Source organism: Geospiza fortis, unplaced genomic scaffold, assembly GCF_000277835.1.
Source record: "Geospiza fortis unplaced genomic scaffold, GeoFor_1.0 scaffold97, whole genome shotgun sequence".
Taxonomy (NCBI): Eukaryota; Metazoa; Chordata; class Aves; order Passeriformes; family Thraupidae; genus Geospiza; species Geospiza fortis.
The window spans coordinates 2,668,533-2,685,644 of NW_005054343.1; the positions used below are offsets into that span (position 1 = coordinate 2,668,533).

The 17,112-nt window shown below is 46.1% G+C and overlaps 1 protein-coding gene across 1 annotated transcript in view; it reads left to right on the forward strand.

Annotated features, from left to right (window-relative positions):
• The first annotated feature begins 707 nt into the window (after positions 1 to 707).
• CFDP1 (craniofacial development protein 1) overlaps positions 708 to 17,112 on the forward strand; it is a 59,310-nt gene continuing 42,905 nt past the window's right edge. The window contains exons 1-3 of the mRNA XM_031058393.1: positions 708 to 977; positions 2,723 to 2,823; positions 16,457 to 16,561. Of these exons, the coding sequence (XP_030914253.1) occupies positions 708 to 977; positions 2,723 to 2,823; positions 16,457 to 16,561 (476 nt within the window). The remainder of the gene's footprint in view (positions 978 to 2,722; positions 2,824 to 16,456; positions 16,562 to 17,112) is intronic.

A 17,112-nucleotide genomic window follows, 5' to 3' on the forward strand; every position in this document is an offset into this window, starting at 1 on the left:
GGGCGCCCCGGCCGGCCCGGCAGCAGGTACGGCCCTGGGAACCGGCCCGGTGCCGGGCAGGGGAACGCGAAACGCTGCGCTGCGTTCCGGTTTAGTGGCAGTAGCAGAGAACCTCGGCCCCGACGGACAACGTGCCTGAAAACCCTCCCCAGCAGGAGCTGTTTATATTAACCTTTTTCAGTGCAAGGCACGCACAGACGGGGTTTGTCACGTTGATATAAGTATATACATACTTTAGCTGAGGTTGGTTTCTATCTAGCCCAGGTTCTCCTCCCCTCCTGGCTCCTGCATTATTCCAGAACCGCAGGACCCTGGCATGGTTTGGGTTGGAAGGGACCTTAAAGAGCACCTTGTTCCACCCTCCTACCATGGGCAGGGACACCTCCCCCTAGACCAGGTCACTCAAAGCTCCATCCAGCCTGGCCTTAAACACTTCCAGGGATGGGGCAGCCACTGGCCAACCTGTGCCAGTGTTTCAGCCCATTCTGTACTCACAGAAATGCATGCAAAGGGCCCAGTTCACTTCAGGGGCACTGCCTGCATCAGTCTCACTGTATTTTCTGAGCAGCAGCATCTTTTAATAAAATACATACACTCCAAGGTCAAGAGAGAGCCTCCCAAAGTGGATGTGTTAGTAAAAATATGAAATATTATGTTGCTTCACCCAAGCTTACAGTTCAGCTCTGGAATAGTGTTGCAGCAGCTCCATGTACATTTTTTCTTCTTTTTCGGCATCTGCTTTCAGGAAGAGGAAGAAAGGAGGTCTCTTGCTAGAGACAGACGAGAAAGAGGAAGAAAAGGCCCAGCAGAATGGAGAGGAGCAGAAAGAGGAGGAAGTGGATGATGTAGAGCAAATAGAAAGAAGAAGAGAAGAAGAAGAAAAAAAGAAAGAGGATGCTCTTTGGGCCAGTTTCCTCAATGATGTAGGACAGAAGCCCAAAGCTGTGGCTGCCACACAAGGGACACAAATCAAGAAGGTAATGGGGGCCTGGGCCTGCCCCCACGGAGGGTGTGAAGGGCCTGGAGGTTTAGAGCATCTCCCCTTGGTTCTGGCTGTGTCAGGTGTTGGACAGAGCTGGGAAGAGGCTGGGGTTACCCCTGCCCCCTCTGCTTTGTGAGACTCACATCCCCTGATGGGCCAGACTGCAAGGTGCTGGTTTCCTTCCAAATGCAGAGGTGGTGCTGCTTTTGGAGCTGTCCTGCACAGCCCTGTTGGCTTCCCTTCCTGGGCCTGGATGCCTCTTTTGACACAGGAATGAAGAGCTTTGGTCTGAGTTGTGCATGGGGGCACAGCTCTCCCTGAGGCTTGTGCCTTTCCTGATGTTTAAAAGAAAAAAAGAAAAAAAGGAGGCTTTGTGTATGTGTGTGTGGGGGGAAACAAGAGGGCTCTGTGCTGGGCTCTCTGTGCTTCCATCCTCATGGAGGGGGTCTGGAAGGTGCTGCATGTTGCACATTTGTTGCAGGATTGAATCTGGCTTTCTTGTGTCCTTTGTAAGCCCCAGTAAGGTGCTCTCAGTGGGAAGAGGTTTTTCTGGAGAGAGAATTCTGTGTGTGGTAGCTGTTAGAAAGGATTTGGTTCTCAGTAAAACCAGGTGCATGTGTTTGCCTGTCAAAATCTTTCATGCTTTAGGTGGTAGAAGGGAAGAACGTACCACAAGTGAGCCTCTGTTGGTAGAATTATCAGTTTGGGGTTTTTAGATGGTCAGCCACAATAAATGTTCAGTAACAGAAGACAGGAGTCTGCCTGGTGAGTACAGTTCTGACTGTGTGAAGCTTCTTTCCATGACTCTTGGGAGGTTGTGGAGCAAGTGTAGTTTTGTAGTATTTGATGGCAACTTTTGGAAGGAGACTCCTTTCATCTTAGCCCTCCTGCTTCTTATTACTGGCTGAGCAGCTGGGGACTTGTAGAGTCAGAGGGAAGAAGAGAAGTGAACATTTTCTTCTTAGCAGTTCTACTTTTATGGGCAGGTTGCTAAAATGTGAGATGTCTTTGAAAGTTCCTCCATAGCCTGGAATAATTCATGGGGACATGCAATTCCTCTGTTCTCTTTGTGAACTGCTTGGGCTTGCATGGCCTTCCAGAAGATCTCTGTGGTGTGTGGTTGATTTAGACCAAGAATTTGGGGTTTGTTTTTGTAACTTACAGTGGTTGAGGTTTTTTATGTATCCTTTTAGCAGCTGTAGCTGTGACTGAGTAAACTGAGGCACTGCTGACAAATTGCTTCATAAAGATTTTTCCTTCTCAAATAAAAGAGATGCTATTGACAAGTAAGGAGATCAGCATTGGTTTTTCTGCTGATGAGTTTTCTCATTCTCTATTCTTGAGTAAAAAGAAACATTCTTTAGTGGATTTCACCTTGGCAGCTTTTCTGCTTGGTGGTGCTTAGTTTGAGAGAACCAAATCTCCAGGTTTTTGCTTTCTTTCTGAACCACTGCAATGTATTCTTGCTCCTTCCTATATTTATTACAATTTCACTTCTTGTTTTAGTTTGTTTTGATCTTAGAGCTTCGATGACAGCCTGGAACCAAAATGGGGAATTTAATTCCGGTGGAATGAAATTTATTTATTTATTTTATCTTGTCTGTGGGTGACTTGCTTTGACCACCAGCCTAAATTGCAGTGCTACCCAAGGTCTGTGTTGGGCCCTCGGCCCTTTGGAATAATAATTTGGCTTGGCTTCACAAATACATTGTTTTGCTTTCTCCTTCATGTATTTTATAGACTAAAGAAGAGAACGGTGGGAATAAACCTCAGGAGAAGCCAAAAGATTCAGGAAAAGTGACAATCACCAAAACATTCGATTTTGCTGGTGAGGAAATCAAGTAAGTTGGCAGATGTGATGTGTCCACTGTGGGCCCAGTGCAAACTGAGTGCTGGGGGCAGGCTGGAGCTGGGCTCTGAGGCACAGTGGGTCTTCTTTAAACTGTTTTTTTTTCTTTTATTGTGAGCACATAGAGATCTCAGGGAAAGTGAGGCCAAGATTTTCCTACATCAGCGCTGCAGAGTATCCTTATATGCAGACCTCAGTCTTTAGTCAACTTCATAACATTCATAAATGTAATTCAAATTCACTTAGGCTTCCCCATCTGGCCAGTGTTTGTAATGGTTGGCAGAGCTCCCTGGTGGCACTGTCACTGGGAAGGCTGAGATGAGGAAAGAAGCACATCTGGTCCCACAAGGATGGGGGTAACACATTTTATTCCTTCAGCCTAGTCCAGGTTCTGTGCTGCAGGCAGGATTATTGGCTGGCACTTTCCTGGTGATGTTCACAATGCACAAAAAAGATTTGCAGGCAGTAAGAGGTGTTTTGCTGAGCAGACTAACAGCTGAGTGCTTTTGCCTCTGGAACAGCTGCAGCCAAGGGGATGGGCTGGGTAAAATCCTGCTTTAGGCTGAGTTTGGCTTACAAGAGGCCTCTTAGACTGTGCTGCAAGAAGGGTCAGGTGTTTCATAAATGTGTAAAACCAGAACTGAGGGGCCTGGCTGAACACACCTGAAATCTGACTGCCCTGTGAACTGCTGGTTCTTATCATGGGGGATTTTATTTATATGTAGCAGTAAACCTGGTTTTCTCCAACTGACTTGGCCTGTTTGGTGTGACAGCAGAGGGCAGCAGTTCCCCGCAGTAACACTCACTCTGCCTAAATCTGCAGGAGCAGGCAGAGCTGGGGCTTCTGCTGCTCTTGCTTTTCAGATTAGTACTGCTGCCTGAGCTGTTTGAAAAATCTGAGGAGGGCTGTGAGCCATGGTAGGGACTTTGCTACTTCCCTGGGCAAGCCAGACCATAGGAATGCTCCTCATTCGTTGATGAACTTCATTCACTTTGTTCAGTGTCCTTTGAAACATTGGTTGCTTTATGTGAACAGAAGTTGTTCAGGGCCTCTAAGTCACTGATTTTATGCTTTTGACACCAGTATCTTACCCGTGGTTTCTTAAGAACTGTAACTAAGAAAAATGCATATTTTCCTGCACCAGTGTCCTTTGTACTGCTCAGTGCTTACTGTTTCCCTTAGGACACTGCAGAGGAATCAGTAGAAATTTCTACCAGTTTTTGATGAAATAGGCAATAGCTGGACCCGGGTGACAGTGAGACTGTAATTCTGCAAACACCAAGGCTAATGTATGCTTTGTTTACAGTAGTTATTAAATCAGCTGGTTACAGAAGCAGCAACAGAAGGTTTGCAGTGGGGTCTGGAGCACTGTTTTCTGCTGGTACCAGAGTTACAACAAAATCATGTTCTTGAGCTCTTTGATAACAGAAAAATCCTGCAATGTTTTTTGCCCCCTTGATTTTTGTGATATGCAAAGCTGATTCTTTTATGTTTGCTACATCTTGCTTCTTTAAATGGGTTCCACTGTTAGCTGTGGGTAGGGTACAAGGTGTGCTTGCTACTCACAGCTGCTGGTGCTTTCCCCTAATGGCAGCAGGTGAGGCCCAGAGGGTTTCTCTTTCTTCAGATTAGCAGGAGGTTGTCTTTACACCCCCCAACGTCTGCAAATACTCTGAATACCCAACACTGACTTCCTTGCCTGGGGAAGCAGCTGGCAAATCATTGCTTATAAAAGGCCACCACACGGTAGGTGTGTGTGTGTGTGTGCATTTCTGGACTAAAGGAACTGAAATGAGAGCTGTCTCTGCTGCTTGCCTTTCTAAATGGTTTGAGGCTGCTGTTGGGAGTTGCTTTTTTGAAACCTTGAGAAGAATTTAGATGAGTATTTAAGCAGTGAAAGATTCAGGGCACAAATTTTCACAGTCTGCTCACTGAAGCTCTTAACAGAAGATCATTTAGCCCTGATTTCCTGTTGCAGAACAATTTATTTTCTCCTGTAAGATGATGATATGATTTTTCTGGCCTGATTGAAGTAGCAGAAGTGGCTTGAGTGATCTCCAGCTACAGGGCTATACTGGAATAGTAAAGGGGCTTTGTGTTGTCAGCTCCCCTGTAGGTTTTTGCTGCATTTAATGTCTGTTTTGATGAGTCCGTGCTTGTATCAGTTGCTAGCGCTGAACTTCAGCTTTGGAGTGTTAAGAATTAACAATTACCAAATGAAGATTTTAATTTAGTGGATTCTAATTTGAGAAAATACATTATATAAAACTAAAGCTGTTGAATCCTGGAACTAGAAACAATCTGATTGCAGTGCTTTGCAGTTGGGACGTTTTGTCTGCTTTTCCTGTCTCCCTCATGTTAAATAGATTAGGAGCAGCAGGTGACTGTCACCCAAATGGCTATAATTGTGGGCAGCAAGAGCAATTTGCAAAGGCAATTCAGCATCTAAATGGAAGTTCAAGACATTTCTCCCTGTCAGAAGAGACTGAAACTCCTTTGAAGCCTCTGGTTTATGAACTTGCCTCACAGTGCAGGACGTGTGTTTGCATTAATAGGGAATTGCATCCCCAGTGCCAGGGAAAAACTGTTGCCATTTGTAATTGCTTGTTTTCTCTTTAGCACTCCAAAAGGATTTGGTCCTTGGCTTTTTTTAAATCTCTGTTGCGCTCAGTGCATCAGAATGGTTCTTCTGTGCTCTTTCCATGACAGTGAACTTTGTTTCCAGCAGGGACTGCAGCAGAGTGGGGCTCACATACCTGGAGCTGGTCCAGCCCCATGGTGTCAGTGTGACAGCCTGTGAGGGAAGAGAAGTGTCTGGTTACTGATTGCTGTCAAGAAGAGATTTTACTTTGAAACATCTTCTCTACCTAATTTGGCTTGTAGAAGGCAAAACTAAGTTAAAAGGAGTAATGGCTTGGGTGCTAATTCAGGAATGGGAGGTGTGTTCAGCGCCCTGCTTTATTCACATCCTGCAGATTCCAAGTTCCAGATTCCAGGCTCCAGACTAGGAGCTTTGTATTTCTTGCACATGGTTTGTTTGTGTGGTTTGTGGCCAGAGCTTTACACAGGCTGTTCTTGTGGTGGGAATGCTTTCCTGCTACTGCAGAGTAGCTGTGCTGTGTTGTGCTGGCAGAGCTGTGCCTTGTGCTGCTTCAGTGCCTTGGCTGCTTCCCCATGTGCATGAACCAAGTAGCCAAAGCAAAGCTGTGAACGGGGAGGTGTTCCTGTCACAGCTCCTTTCTCACAGGGATAGGTGGGGTCCACACTGAGCTGCTGCATTGCATGGGCCAAATCAAAGTAGGAAGAGCCAGTGCCAAACAAGCAGTGTCACACTGAGGGTGTGACTTGCTGCTGGATTTAAGGAATATTAAAGTTCATATATTTCTGTAGAAAGGTGGGCGAACTCATGGCAAAACAGTGTATTGAGCTGTTCTATGTGAGACGTGAACTCCCATCTCTGATAAGAGCTCCCTGTCACTGACTTGTGTAGGAGACCACACTTGTGACTTGGAATAGTCCCTGGGCTGCTGCAGGACTGCTTTTACTTGTGTGACCACTGTGCTCTGAGGAAACAAGCTGTGCTGCTACATGAGCTGAGCAGAGTTGAGTGGCAGCTTTATTCTGGGTTAGGGAACATGATGGTTCACAGTGCAGCTATTACATCTTAAAAGTGTTAAAGTACCTAAGATATCAGATTTATAACCAGATAGTTACAAGCTTAAATTATTGTAGTAATTACTGAGGTTTATACTGGCTGAATTTGGTACTTCATCTGCCACAGCTGAAGTATGGGTTGAAAAAGAACCTGATTATCATGTTACTGTTTGTAAGTGGTTATCATCTAGGATGTACCTGGACAAAACCTCATTGCTCATTCTGTGTTGCTGTTTCACAGGTTTTCAGCCTATGTCAAGGATTCAGGAAAGATTATTCAGAGGAGATTGTTTGCAAGTTGAAATTTAAGGACCTTAAGTTGAGGGCTTTAGTGGTGAAGTTCATGACTTCTGAGCAGAAGAAGCAAAGGTGAAGGGAGGTGGCTGAGCAGGTTCTTTTTTTGGTGTCCTGTGAAGTCACTGAGGTTTACCTTAGGCCTGATTGGGTGAGATGGTGAGGCCTGAGCCCAGTCTGAGGTGTTTTCTGGGCTGCTGAGCTCTTCACCTTGGTGAGCTCCTTGGTAGAGTTGTGCAGACCTGGTGAAGGACTGATTTATTCCTTTGCACCACGAAGTGCTGACCTCAGAGTGGAGGTGAGGTTATAATTCAGTTCTCTGCAGCTGTACAGTACTGCTGCTTTATGCTGCCTCTCCTTACTGAAATATTGATTTTCTGTTACTAATTTTAGCTCACCTGTGTGCTTGTTGGAGGGACAGCTATGTCCTAGACTGCTCGCTGTTTTAACCCTGGATCTGCTGTTCTCTTCCAGAGCTTCAACCACTTGATCCCAGACCCTTTTTAGGAGATAGCAAGTGGAAGGGGCTGCAGGAGAAGCAGACACCTGAAAACAGCCTGAGCTTTCCACAGTCCTTGCTCAGGCTCTGATTCCTGATCAGTGGCTGTGATGTGCTCTCTGCTCCTTACATGGCTACTAAGACAACCAAATGTGGCAAAGTTGGCAAACAAAGGGTGTGTTAGCCAAGGAGTTTGGGAGTCTGTCACTTATTTTGTTGCTTTGAAGACAGTTAAGGTTGCTGTCTGAGCCACAGCAGCTGCTTCTGCTTTTTCCTGGAAAGCAAGAAGTGTGGAAGGAAAATCTTGATGCTGATGATTTATTTCAAGGGGAATGGGTAAAAAGAGCAGGGAAGCAACTCCCACAAGTCTCAAGATTTAGAGCTGGCACAGAGGGTAATTTTTAAAACATGTAATTGTCCATCTGTGTTCTTGCTCTGTGCTCTCAGCATGGCCCAGTCAGACCTGTCAGGCTAACAAGCAGTGAGAAAGCCTGTGACACCATTAACCCTCTCCTTACCTTGTGGTGCTTTTCAGGGACCTCAGTGGATGAATCAATGCAAGGGCTTGGCAGCATGCTCACACTTCTTGCTGGGTGTGAATCTTGGCCATTTGTTTTGTGCTCATGGGGCTTTGAGCAATGCTGAGTGAAGCACAGTAGCTTTTAAAATCAGGAGAAAGACCAAGAGTTTGGGTGGGCATCTCTTGCTGTTGTAGGTGGTGTGGTGCACATCAGATCAAGGTTGATGTGCTTGATGTCTTCCATGTGTGCTTTTTTGTAAAAGCTTTTGCTGTATTGCTTATACCTGTGAGTGAGAAGGCAGGTGAGCATTACCAGAATGCCTGTCTTGAAGCCTGATATTTGGAAAGCCCTGCCTTTTTTCCAGGGGGAAAGCAAATGCTACACAGCTTCCACCAGATGAGGTGGTTGGGTGTTGTCAGGCTAGACATGGAAGACAATGAACTGAGCTATTAGGAGCAGAGGAAGAAACCACTCATATTTTCATGTGCTTTTTGCAGTGGCTTTGATTGCAGTAGCAAGGAATTGTTAGAAAAGTTAAGACAAACAAATTTCAGTGGCCCTTTGAAAAGCCACTCCTTGAAGACTTCTGTTTTGTGGTGCCAGATGTCAGTGGGGTTTTATCCTCAGTCCTCCTTGGCTAAGGTGTTCTAGAGAAATATGTTCTAGCCACTTTCTGGTGGCATACCCCTTTCTGAAGGAAGCTTCCATGGTGCAAAACCCTTGGCTTTTTAGATTTTCCCAGAAATTTAATCTGACTTGTATAAGCATGGGGATGATGCTGTAGCACCATAAGACAAATCAAACTGACCAGAATTACCTGGAACATGAATGTGACCACTGTTTAGAGGTGGCAGACTAAAAAGTGTGTTTTTGCTTTTCTACCACCAAGCACCAAAATGCTGATCTTGGCATGATGGAGTGTAGGCAGCAGCCTGTTTCTGCCCTTATGCTGTTGTTTTTCTTAGAGGTCAAAGCATGCCTCAGCTATATGTTTATATTGGCCTTTTCCAATTTAAAGAAAACTATTGATTTTTTTTTTTTGGAAGCCATTAAGTGAAAATACGTTACCTTTCAGGAATGACAGGGTCTCAGGGGCTGGTTTTGATAACCTTTCCTCTGTGTGCATCCATTCCCTGATGCTTCAGAATTTCCCTGGGGAATACTAACATTGTTCAATGCTGATTGGCACGATGGTGGCCCAGGGATGAGGTCAGAAAGTGTGAGCAGGAGCTGTGCTGTGTGCTGGTTCACTTGTGAGCCATTTGCCTTTCTCAAAGGCAGCTGCAGAAATTGTAACTTCATAAACATCAAACCTAGCCAGGACTCTAAGCCAGAACACTTGCTTCTAAAATAAATCGTGTTCTGGTTTGCTTAATGTGCTTGGAAAAGGGGAATGGGCTAATGAACAGTGTCTAATCAGGATTTTCTCATTAGCAGATGTGCAGATGAGGCTTCTGCTCAGAGAGGCTGTGACTTGCAAAGTGTTGCTTAATAGCCCTGCACTCACCAACATGCTGACCCCTGTTGTCTTCCTTTATCTCAACATGCTTTTGAAACTCCCAAGGTGACTGAGCAGATGCCCACCTGAAAGTCATCTTTGGCTTCTAATGTGGTTTGCTGCTTTCAAGGAAATAATTTATCTCTGCTGGTTTCATTTGTGTGGTTTTGCTGGTAATCGGTGTGATGAAAAAGGAGGCTCAGCTGGGATCTCCAGAAGTAGGAGGAGTCTCAAAGCATCTCCAAAATGATGGACTGACCTCCAGATTGACTTGGCCATTTCTGGGTCTTTCAAACCTGGGGTGTCTGGGTGCTGCATTGGCTTTGGGAACTGGATGACAAACTGCATTGTCTCATCTTTGGGTTCTTCAATTTGTGTTCTGTGTAAGTCAGTGTGGGAATGCTTCAATAAAAACCACACCCTTTCCCAGAAGAAGAACTGTATCTTTATCTGGCTCTCAGGTAGTTTCCTGGCTTTTAAAAATCTGAAAACAGAAGGTGCTTACTGACCTATTCAGGTCTCACAGGAGCTCTTCTGCTATTAGTAAGGGGCTCTTTGGTCTCTCTGTTCATGCCTTCATCTCAGGGGCCTCAGATCCACTCCCAGCATTTTGCTGCTTGGCCTGTTTCCCTTGTTTCCAAGCTGCTGCTCATTCCTGACAGCTCCAGGCTCAGAAAAGGGCTTTTGATCTCTGGTGAGATGCTGGCAGAGCCTGCTTTGCAGGCATTGGGCCTGGGGTTTCCCCTGCTGGAAAGTGCAGCTTGCGAGATGCATTATTTTTTTCCTGTAACTAAGAGATGGTGAAGCAAGAGGGATTCTGTGTTAGCCTGAAGGGGAGGCAGAGCTGTTTGCTGCCATACAGTCTCATTAACACCTTACAGACTGAGCCAAGCTTAGTCTGGCCTTTCTCCCATGGGGATGCCTCTGCTTTGTAGTGTGTGCTGGCTCCTGTTACGATCTGTGTAACCTTTGTGTCCAGTGTTCATAGCTCTAAGTGAATTTAGAACCCCTGGCTCTTAATACCTGTGGTACTCTACTCCCATCCTTCAGCAGGTGGGGCATCCATGGCATGCTGACTGTGCTGCTTTGGAGGGCTGCAGGGATCTGTCTGGCTTTCAGTGGATTTGCAAGTCCTGATTAATGGGGGACTGTCACACTCACACATGCAGCAGCTCATCTGTTCTCCTGGATTACTCAGCTCAGAGGTGTGTTCCATAATCTTGATTTAATCCTTTGGAGAGGTACAAATTAAAACACAGGGATGCCTCGAAGATTGACGTGCTAATGCACGGTGGGACTTTGAGGCAGTGCCGTGGAGCTGGCTAAGGGAATACTTACCCAGTTAAGCAAGAAGAGACCTGGTACTTGGAGGTGCCAGAACTGGGGTGAATACAGCTGCAGTCAACAAGATGAAGGGCAGGGCTTGTGCCCTGGCTGCAGGTCAGCTTCTCCAGGGAGCCGTGTTTGACGTGCTCTACCTATTGCAAGCCCCAGTGGGAGCTTGGTAACTGGTGTGCTGCTACCCTCTGGGTTTTGGGAGCCTCTTGCAGAAGCTGCAAGCAGAAGTCCAAAAAGGGCCTGACAGCTTGGTCAGCATTTCAGGAGGCAGCACTGTCCATCCACTGATGTTTTTCTTTGCATCTGTCACAGAGTCTTTGTCATACAGGAGATAATGGAAAATGGGTTGTTTCCTTCAAGGCTTACACGGTTATGCATTATTGATGTTAAAATACCATTCACCTTTGCTTGTTTTCAGGTGAGTTGGTTTGTGATGCAGCCTGGGCTGACTCCTTGGATAGCAGCACACACCTGCTGTGAGGAGCAGCACCAGGCAGGCTGCTTGGCCCTTGCCTGGCTGCAGGAGAGCTCTCATCACATTTGATTCTTTGTAGAAACCAGCCAACAGCTTCTGTCTAGAAACCAGCCAGCTTCTTCTGCCTATCTAGTCAGCCTACAAAATTATCAGTTATTCCAGCTTGGTCTTGTCTGTGTTGCTTCAGGGAATAGGCTGAGTTTCCCAGGGAACAGCTTCTCCCACCTGGTTTGAAAAGGAATGCTCTTTTTTTTTTCTGAAAGGGAGAAAACTAATGTTTTACTTTGAAATTAGAAAAGTGATGGGGACATACTAATTTTAGCTCTCTGTGCTCTACACCAGCTAATTCAACGTAAAATAGATACAAATGCAGTATGCAGGCAGATGTTGTCTGGAGGTTCACTTGTGTGAGAACCTAATTCCCTCCTGCAAAGTGCTGAACCTGTGCACTGCAGCATTTTCAGGACCTTGCAGGCTGGAGGATCTGCCTCTCATGCAGTGTATCTGTCTGTGGAAGGCACCTGGGACATTGCAGCTCAAGCACAAAAGTCCACCAAAAAATATTCAGAAAAATTATTCTTCAGCTCAAAAGGGATTAATTTTTTAACAAACTCCTGTAGATGAGTATTACTTTCTCCTTAAGTGATCATTCCAGAAGGCTGAAGGACTATTTATTGAGACTAAATACAGATGGGGAATAATGAAAAAGGGTAATTAGCCTAATTTTTGTCTCCCTTGGTCTGTGATTCCCCAGAGCTAACATTAAGATAATGTGGAAAATTTTATAACTGTGTCAGGTCTAAACTGGGGCAGGTTTCCCAAGTGAGGACAGTGTCCTGAGTACTGAAGAGCTGGCATTTTCCACAGCTTCCACTCTTGTTCTCCCTTTCTTAGCAGGAAGGTCGGGGAGAGGGTAACTTTGTGCTGCTGTGAGTAAAAATTTTAACTGCCTTCTCTGCTCTAAGTCCCCTTGTACCCAAATACCAACATGTGCTTTCTCAGCCTGATGTGCACCAGGTGTTTTGGTAGGAGAATGGAGCTGTGTTGGAGGGATTTTGGCACTTGGGATGCATAAGGTTGCTATTACACAGCAGACTACAGATAATTAGCCTGCAAGCCTTTTTGATATGCCTGTTTATCTTTCCCAGCTTGCCCTTATCCTGCCCCCATTTCCCCTCTGTGCAAGGATGAAGCTCTGCTGGTGCACTTCTCCAAGGGCTTGCAGGGCACCCTGCAGCTCACTGCTGAGCTGGGCACTTTGCTGGCACACTGCAGCCTTGGCATCCCTTACACAAGTTCTGTTTCTGCCAAGCAGGACTGGATTCAGCTGTGCTGGAGTGGAGGCACCACACTGGGGCAAGTCCTGGGCTGTGGGTGTTGTGTTGTGCCATGGTGTGATGGATTGGGGCCTTCCTCCCTGGTAGCTCTACCAGGATGTAAGACCAGGGTGCAGCAGACAAGCTGGTGTGTTAGACTCACTCTGCCACTGAGCTAATAATTTGGGTTTAAATTTGGGTTTAATCCCCTTCTGCAGATTAGCTGGAGCTGTCAGCATAATGCTTACTCAATCATATATTCTTCCTTCTTTGTAGCAGTTTATGTGGCTAAGGGCACTGCTGGGAGCAGATCAACCACTTGCTCTTAAACTAATCTGCTACATTTCAGAACTGTAAGTGCTCTGTGGAACCCCTTGGGGACAGCCTGACAGCAGGTGGTGTCTTCATGTGGTTTGTGCCCAGCATACATAACCTGGGGCCTTTTCCTTGCTCACTTAAGTTGCAGCATTCCAGTTGGTAACTGTGAAAGGATGGGTGATAAGTTCCTCAGTGGAAGCTGGAACTCACATATCCACCACTGGGCACCAAACCAGCAGGCTGGGTGGGTATGGCCATGCCTAAATGTTTGGCTACCACCTGGAGCTTGGTTCAGAGATGTAGGGTCTTAAGAAGGACATCTGTAAGTATTCAGGGCACTCAGTGATCCAGTTTCTAGCATGTTTTCCTTATAATAACTTCTAAATATGGAAGACATTTCTGTTTTACACTTGCACAACACCTTGTACAGTAGCATCACTGTGCTTCCAGGCTCTGGCATGGTCCAAAAAATTAATAACTGTTCTGTGTTTTGGAAGTGTTATTATGAAATTTAATAGCATGGCAGGGTAATGAAATCTCTGTGGCAAAGTGATGAGAGTGAGTGGCTTTGTGTGTGAATTACAGGGGCTGCAAGCGGGCGAGACACTAGCTACTTGTTTTATTGCTGACAATATACTTGTTTTCATGTTTAGTCCTGGATTACAATGTGTGAATAGCATCCCAGTAAACAGTCAGGCAAATAGTTATTTATCAAGTATTTAAAAGTGAAAGGTCTTGTAATTTTCCTTAGTAATGACTGTGATTTCTTCCAGCTGAATTAATGACTCCCATTTCTCCCCATGAAGAACAAGAATTGTTTTGGTTTCTACATGGAGAGAGTTATTGTCTCCCATAATAATGCAGACCAGAGGATTTCTTTTTCCTTCCTGGCCTGGGATCTGGGAAAGGTTGAAATGTGCATAACCTGAATTAATACCTCGTAAAGCTCCTTAATACTGTTCCGTCATTCCTGTTGGAGTGGTGCAGGAGTTGCTGCTGGCATCAGCCCAGCAGCAGCCTGCCTCAGAGCAGCTTTTGTTTCAGTTTATGAGGCAGTAAGTGGGTCTTGTGATGGAATTGCCTTGAAAGGTCACTTTTAATTACATTTCTGTCGCATTCCTCTGTCCCCAGCTGGGCAGTCCTGGTGGAACAGGTTACATGCAGCTTTGCAGCTGAATTTCTGCAGCAGACAACTCCAAAAATACATGTTAGAGCAGCTGCTGGCAGGCCAAGGGGAGCAAAGAAAATGGAACTAAGTGTTGTATTTTGTGCCCAGCCATTGTTACTAGTACTCCAGGGTGGAGCAGGGTGTGAGAATCAAAGCACAAATAAACCTTTGGTAGGAACATGTCTTGTGCCCCTGGGTAGCTGAAGTGTCTGTCACTGAAGGCCTGTGCCACACTCTGCCTGTGCATCATGTGCTTTCTGCTTTCTCACCCTTTCTGGGACTGGGCATCTCCTGTTCCAAGAGCTGTGGCTTGTACTGCTGGTCCAGCCAAGAGTGTGCTAACTCTGTGGGAGTGCAAATCCCTAGAGCTGTTTTTCATTTTAGCCTTGTGCCTTTCTTTTCCTCAGCTGGTAGGGGACACCTCAGTTAGTTCTGTCTCCAGGCTGGAGAGGGCTGAAGATACACAGGAGGTTAAGGCCAAGGGCCCAGTGCTGAGATCTCAGCTCTGCCACTGGCTTTGAAGACTTGCTCTCTGTTGTGCTGCACCTCTTGGATTCCTGCACACTCAAGGTTGCCTGATGTTTCTCTCTGTGGCTCAGGTGCTCCCTGCATGCCAGGGGTGCACCCTGGATGTCACAGCAGTGCAGGGGTGGACAAGAGGAGAGGGACCCTGCCAGGAGCCAGCACTGCGGAGTGCACAAGAGAGGGTGCTGCTTCTCAGCTTGGCAGGGGTCAGAGCTGGCTGTTTAGATGCTGCATTTGAAAATAAATAGACTGTGTGATTGCATTGATCTGAACTCAGCCTCATGGTTGGGGGAAATTCTGTCTTCTTGCTGCATGAAGACACCAAGTTTATCCTGTCAAATGAAATCCATGGATGTAGTGTAACCTTTGGTGTATGACTGCTACATGACATGACCACTGCTGCCAAGGGCCATGACTGGGTGGTGTGTTTGGGGTGAACTGTGATGATGCTGTAGCAAGGTTTTATTTTCTTCCTGAAGTGCTTTTCTCCTTTTCCTACCCCTTCCCTTACCAATCTGATCAGCCAACACTTCTAAGTATTCCTAGTGTGGGATTGTCTCTATCCACATGACTGCTGTGGTTTGAAAGGCATGTGACAATGCAGGGGGAAATGGGGTTAATCTCCTCCTGCACTGGCAGAACAAGGCTGAGCAGTTGTACAGCACAGGCATTTATTCTTGTGCCTTTTCCACTGCATTTGCAGTCTGTGGAGAAGGAGGAAGGGAGTTTCAGGTGCTGATTCACTGTCGGGATGGAGACGTCGATGCACTAGTTGTGTGCAAGTGAGATTTCAGGACATCAGTGCCTCCAGGGTTAACAGATAACTCTGTGTCACTTTACCTGATGCCAGCCCAGCAGAAACCTATCTGGGGCTGCAGCTCCTGGGGTTCCTCCATGACTATCAGCCAGTTCTTTCATGGAAGTTGTGGGGTCAGGTTGGTGGGTAGGAAGCAAGCAGTGATTAGCCTGACTTGTAGCCAGGGGAGATCCCATGGCCAGCCAGGCTTTCAGCCTCTCATCAGCAAATGGTGTAGACCAGGGATGAGCCTGCACATCCTTGCTGGAGCAGATACAACCAGAGGCCCAGGATGCAGGAGGGTGAGATGGAGGATTGTTTCTTCTATGCCAACTGAGCTGTGGGTCAAGCTGCCTCTGTGCCCACAGAGCTGCAGGGCCCTGGAGAGGCTCACAGGCTTGTGCTCCATGGGAACAAAATTGTTAGCTTGGCAAATCAGGGCAACCTCATTAAGAGCTACTGAGAGCATGAAAAGCGTGTTGCTGGAGGCAGGTCATGGTAAATGAGGGGGCTAAAGTAGCTGGGTTTTCTAACAATTAATTATTGAGTGGTTTTCTAGAGGTTCTTTCTCATGTTTATAATTCATTCCCTGCTGTAGATGCCATATTGATTTATAATTTTTTGAAGTTCAATATTTTGCACCCTCAGGGCCTCAAACAAAAATTAACTAGAAAATGAGAGTAAATTTCTACATTCTGCCTTGTCAGAGCTTTCTCTCCCACTGCCCATCCCCAGAGCCAGTTTCCACGCTCTGGTTTGAGTTTGAGTTGCAGATGTTGCCAAGCCTGTGTGCCGTGGGCTGTGAGACATGGGTGGCTGAAGAGCTGCCTCACTGACCAACAAATGAGAAGATCAAGAGCCCAATTAAGAGCCTGGAATTGCCCCCAGTGACCTGAGGAGAGCATTTAGTAGCTGCTAGTGAGACAGGCCTGTTTGAATGAATAAGCATTCCAGTTTGTTGGAAAGAAAAAACATCCCCTCCTCCCCCAGCTCTAATTAGCTACTCTTTTTCTTTTTTCTGCCATGAATGTAGAGGGTTTGTCACTGGAATGAAATCTTAACAAGATGTGTGTTCTTCAGCTTGCAGCTGATGAAGGTGATCTCTGTGCAGGGGATGTGCAGACTCTTGTACCTGTTTTCTGTGTTTCCTCGATAGATCTTTGATTTTACTGTTGAGTACAGCTCCTCCTTAGCCTCTGGTTTTTCTCTTTTCCTCCAACAGGGTGACTAAAGAAGTAGACTCAAACTCAAAAGAAGCTAAATCTTTTCTGAAGCAGCAAGAGAAACTGCAGGCAGCAGCTCCAGCTTCCTTGCCGACAGTCTCGGGGTGAGTTTGGGATTTCCCTGCCCGGGTATGGGCCCTCAGTGAGAAAGATGGCACTGGAGACAGTAGTGCAGGCCCTGCAGTATTTAATGGGTGCTTGTTTTCTGCAGTATTTCAGTGGCAGCAAGACTAGGCCTGGAAGGTGTGATGATTTGGGCTGGAGGGAAGCGGGGGAGGCAACCCCTGAGTTCCAGTGACTCACTTCATAGGTTCAGGCTCAAATTTTTTAATCCTCATAAATCATTCATCCCAGTAAGGAAATAGTGATTTGACTGTCTCAAGCAGCCTGATGAAACTGCAGGTAGCCAAGGAACATTCCTGAAATCACCTGCAGTTCCTTTGACAGGTGCTTCTCAGGGCTATAAAAAGCCATGTCAGGCTGGGCTGTGGCTTCTTAGAGACTTTGGGTGAGCATTTAAATGAGAGATATTTTTGCCTCTTTGATGTTCTCTAATATCATTTTGATGTGGATTTGTCACTTTTCTGTTCAAGCTCTAACACTTAATACTGAGATTATCATAATTCTTGTCAAAGATACAAGGAGGTCGGGTCCC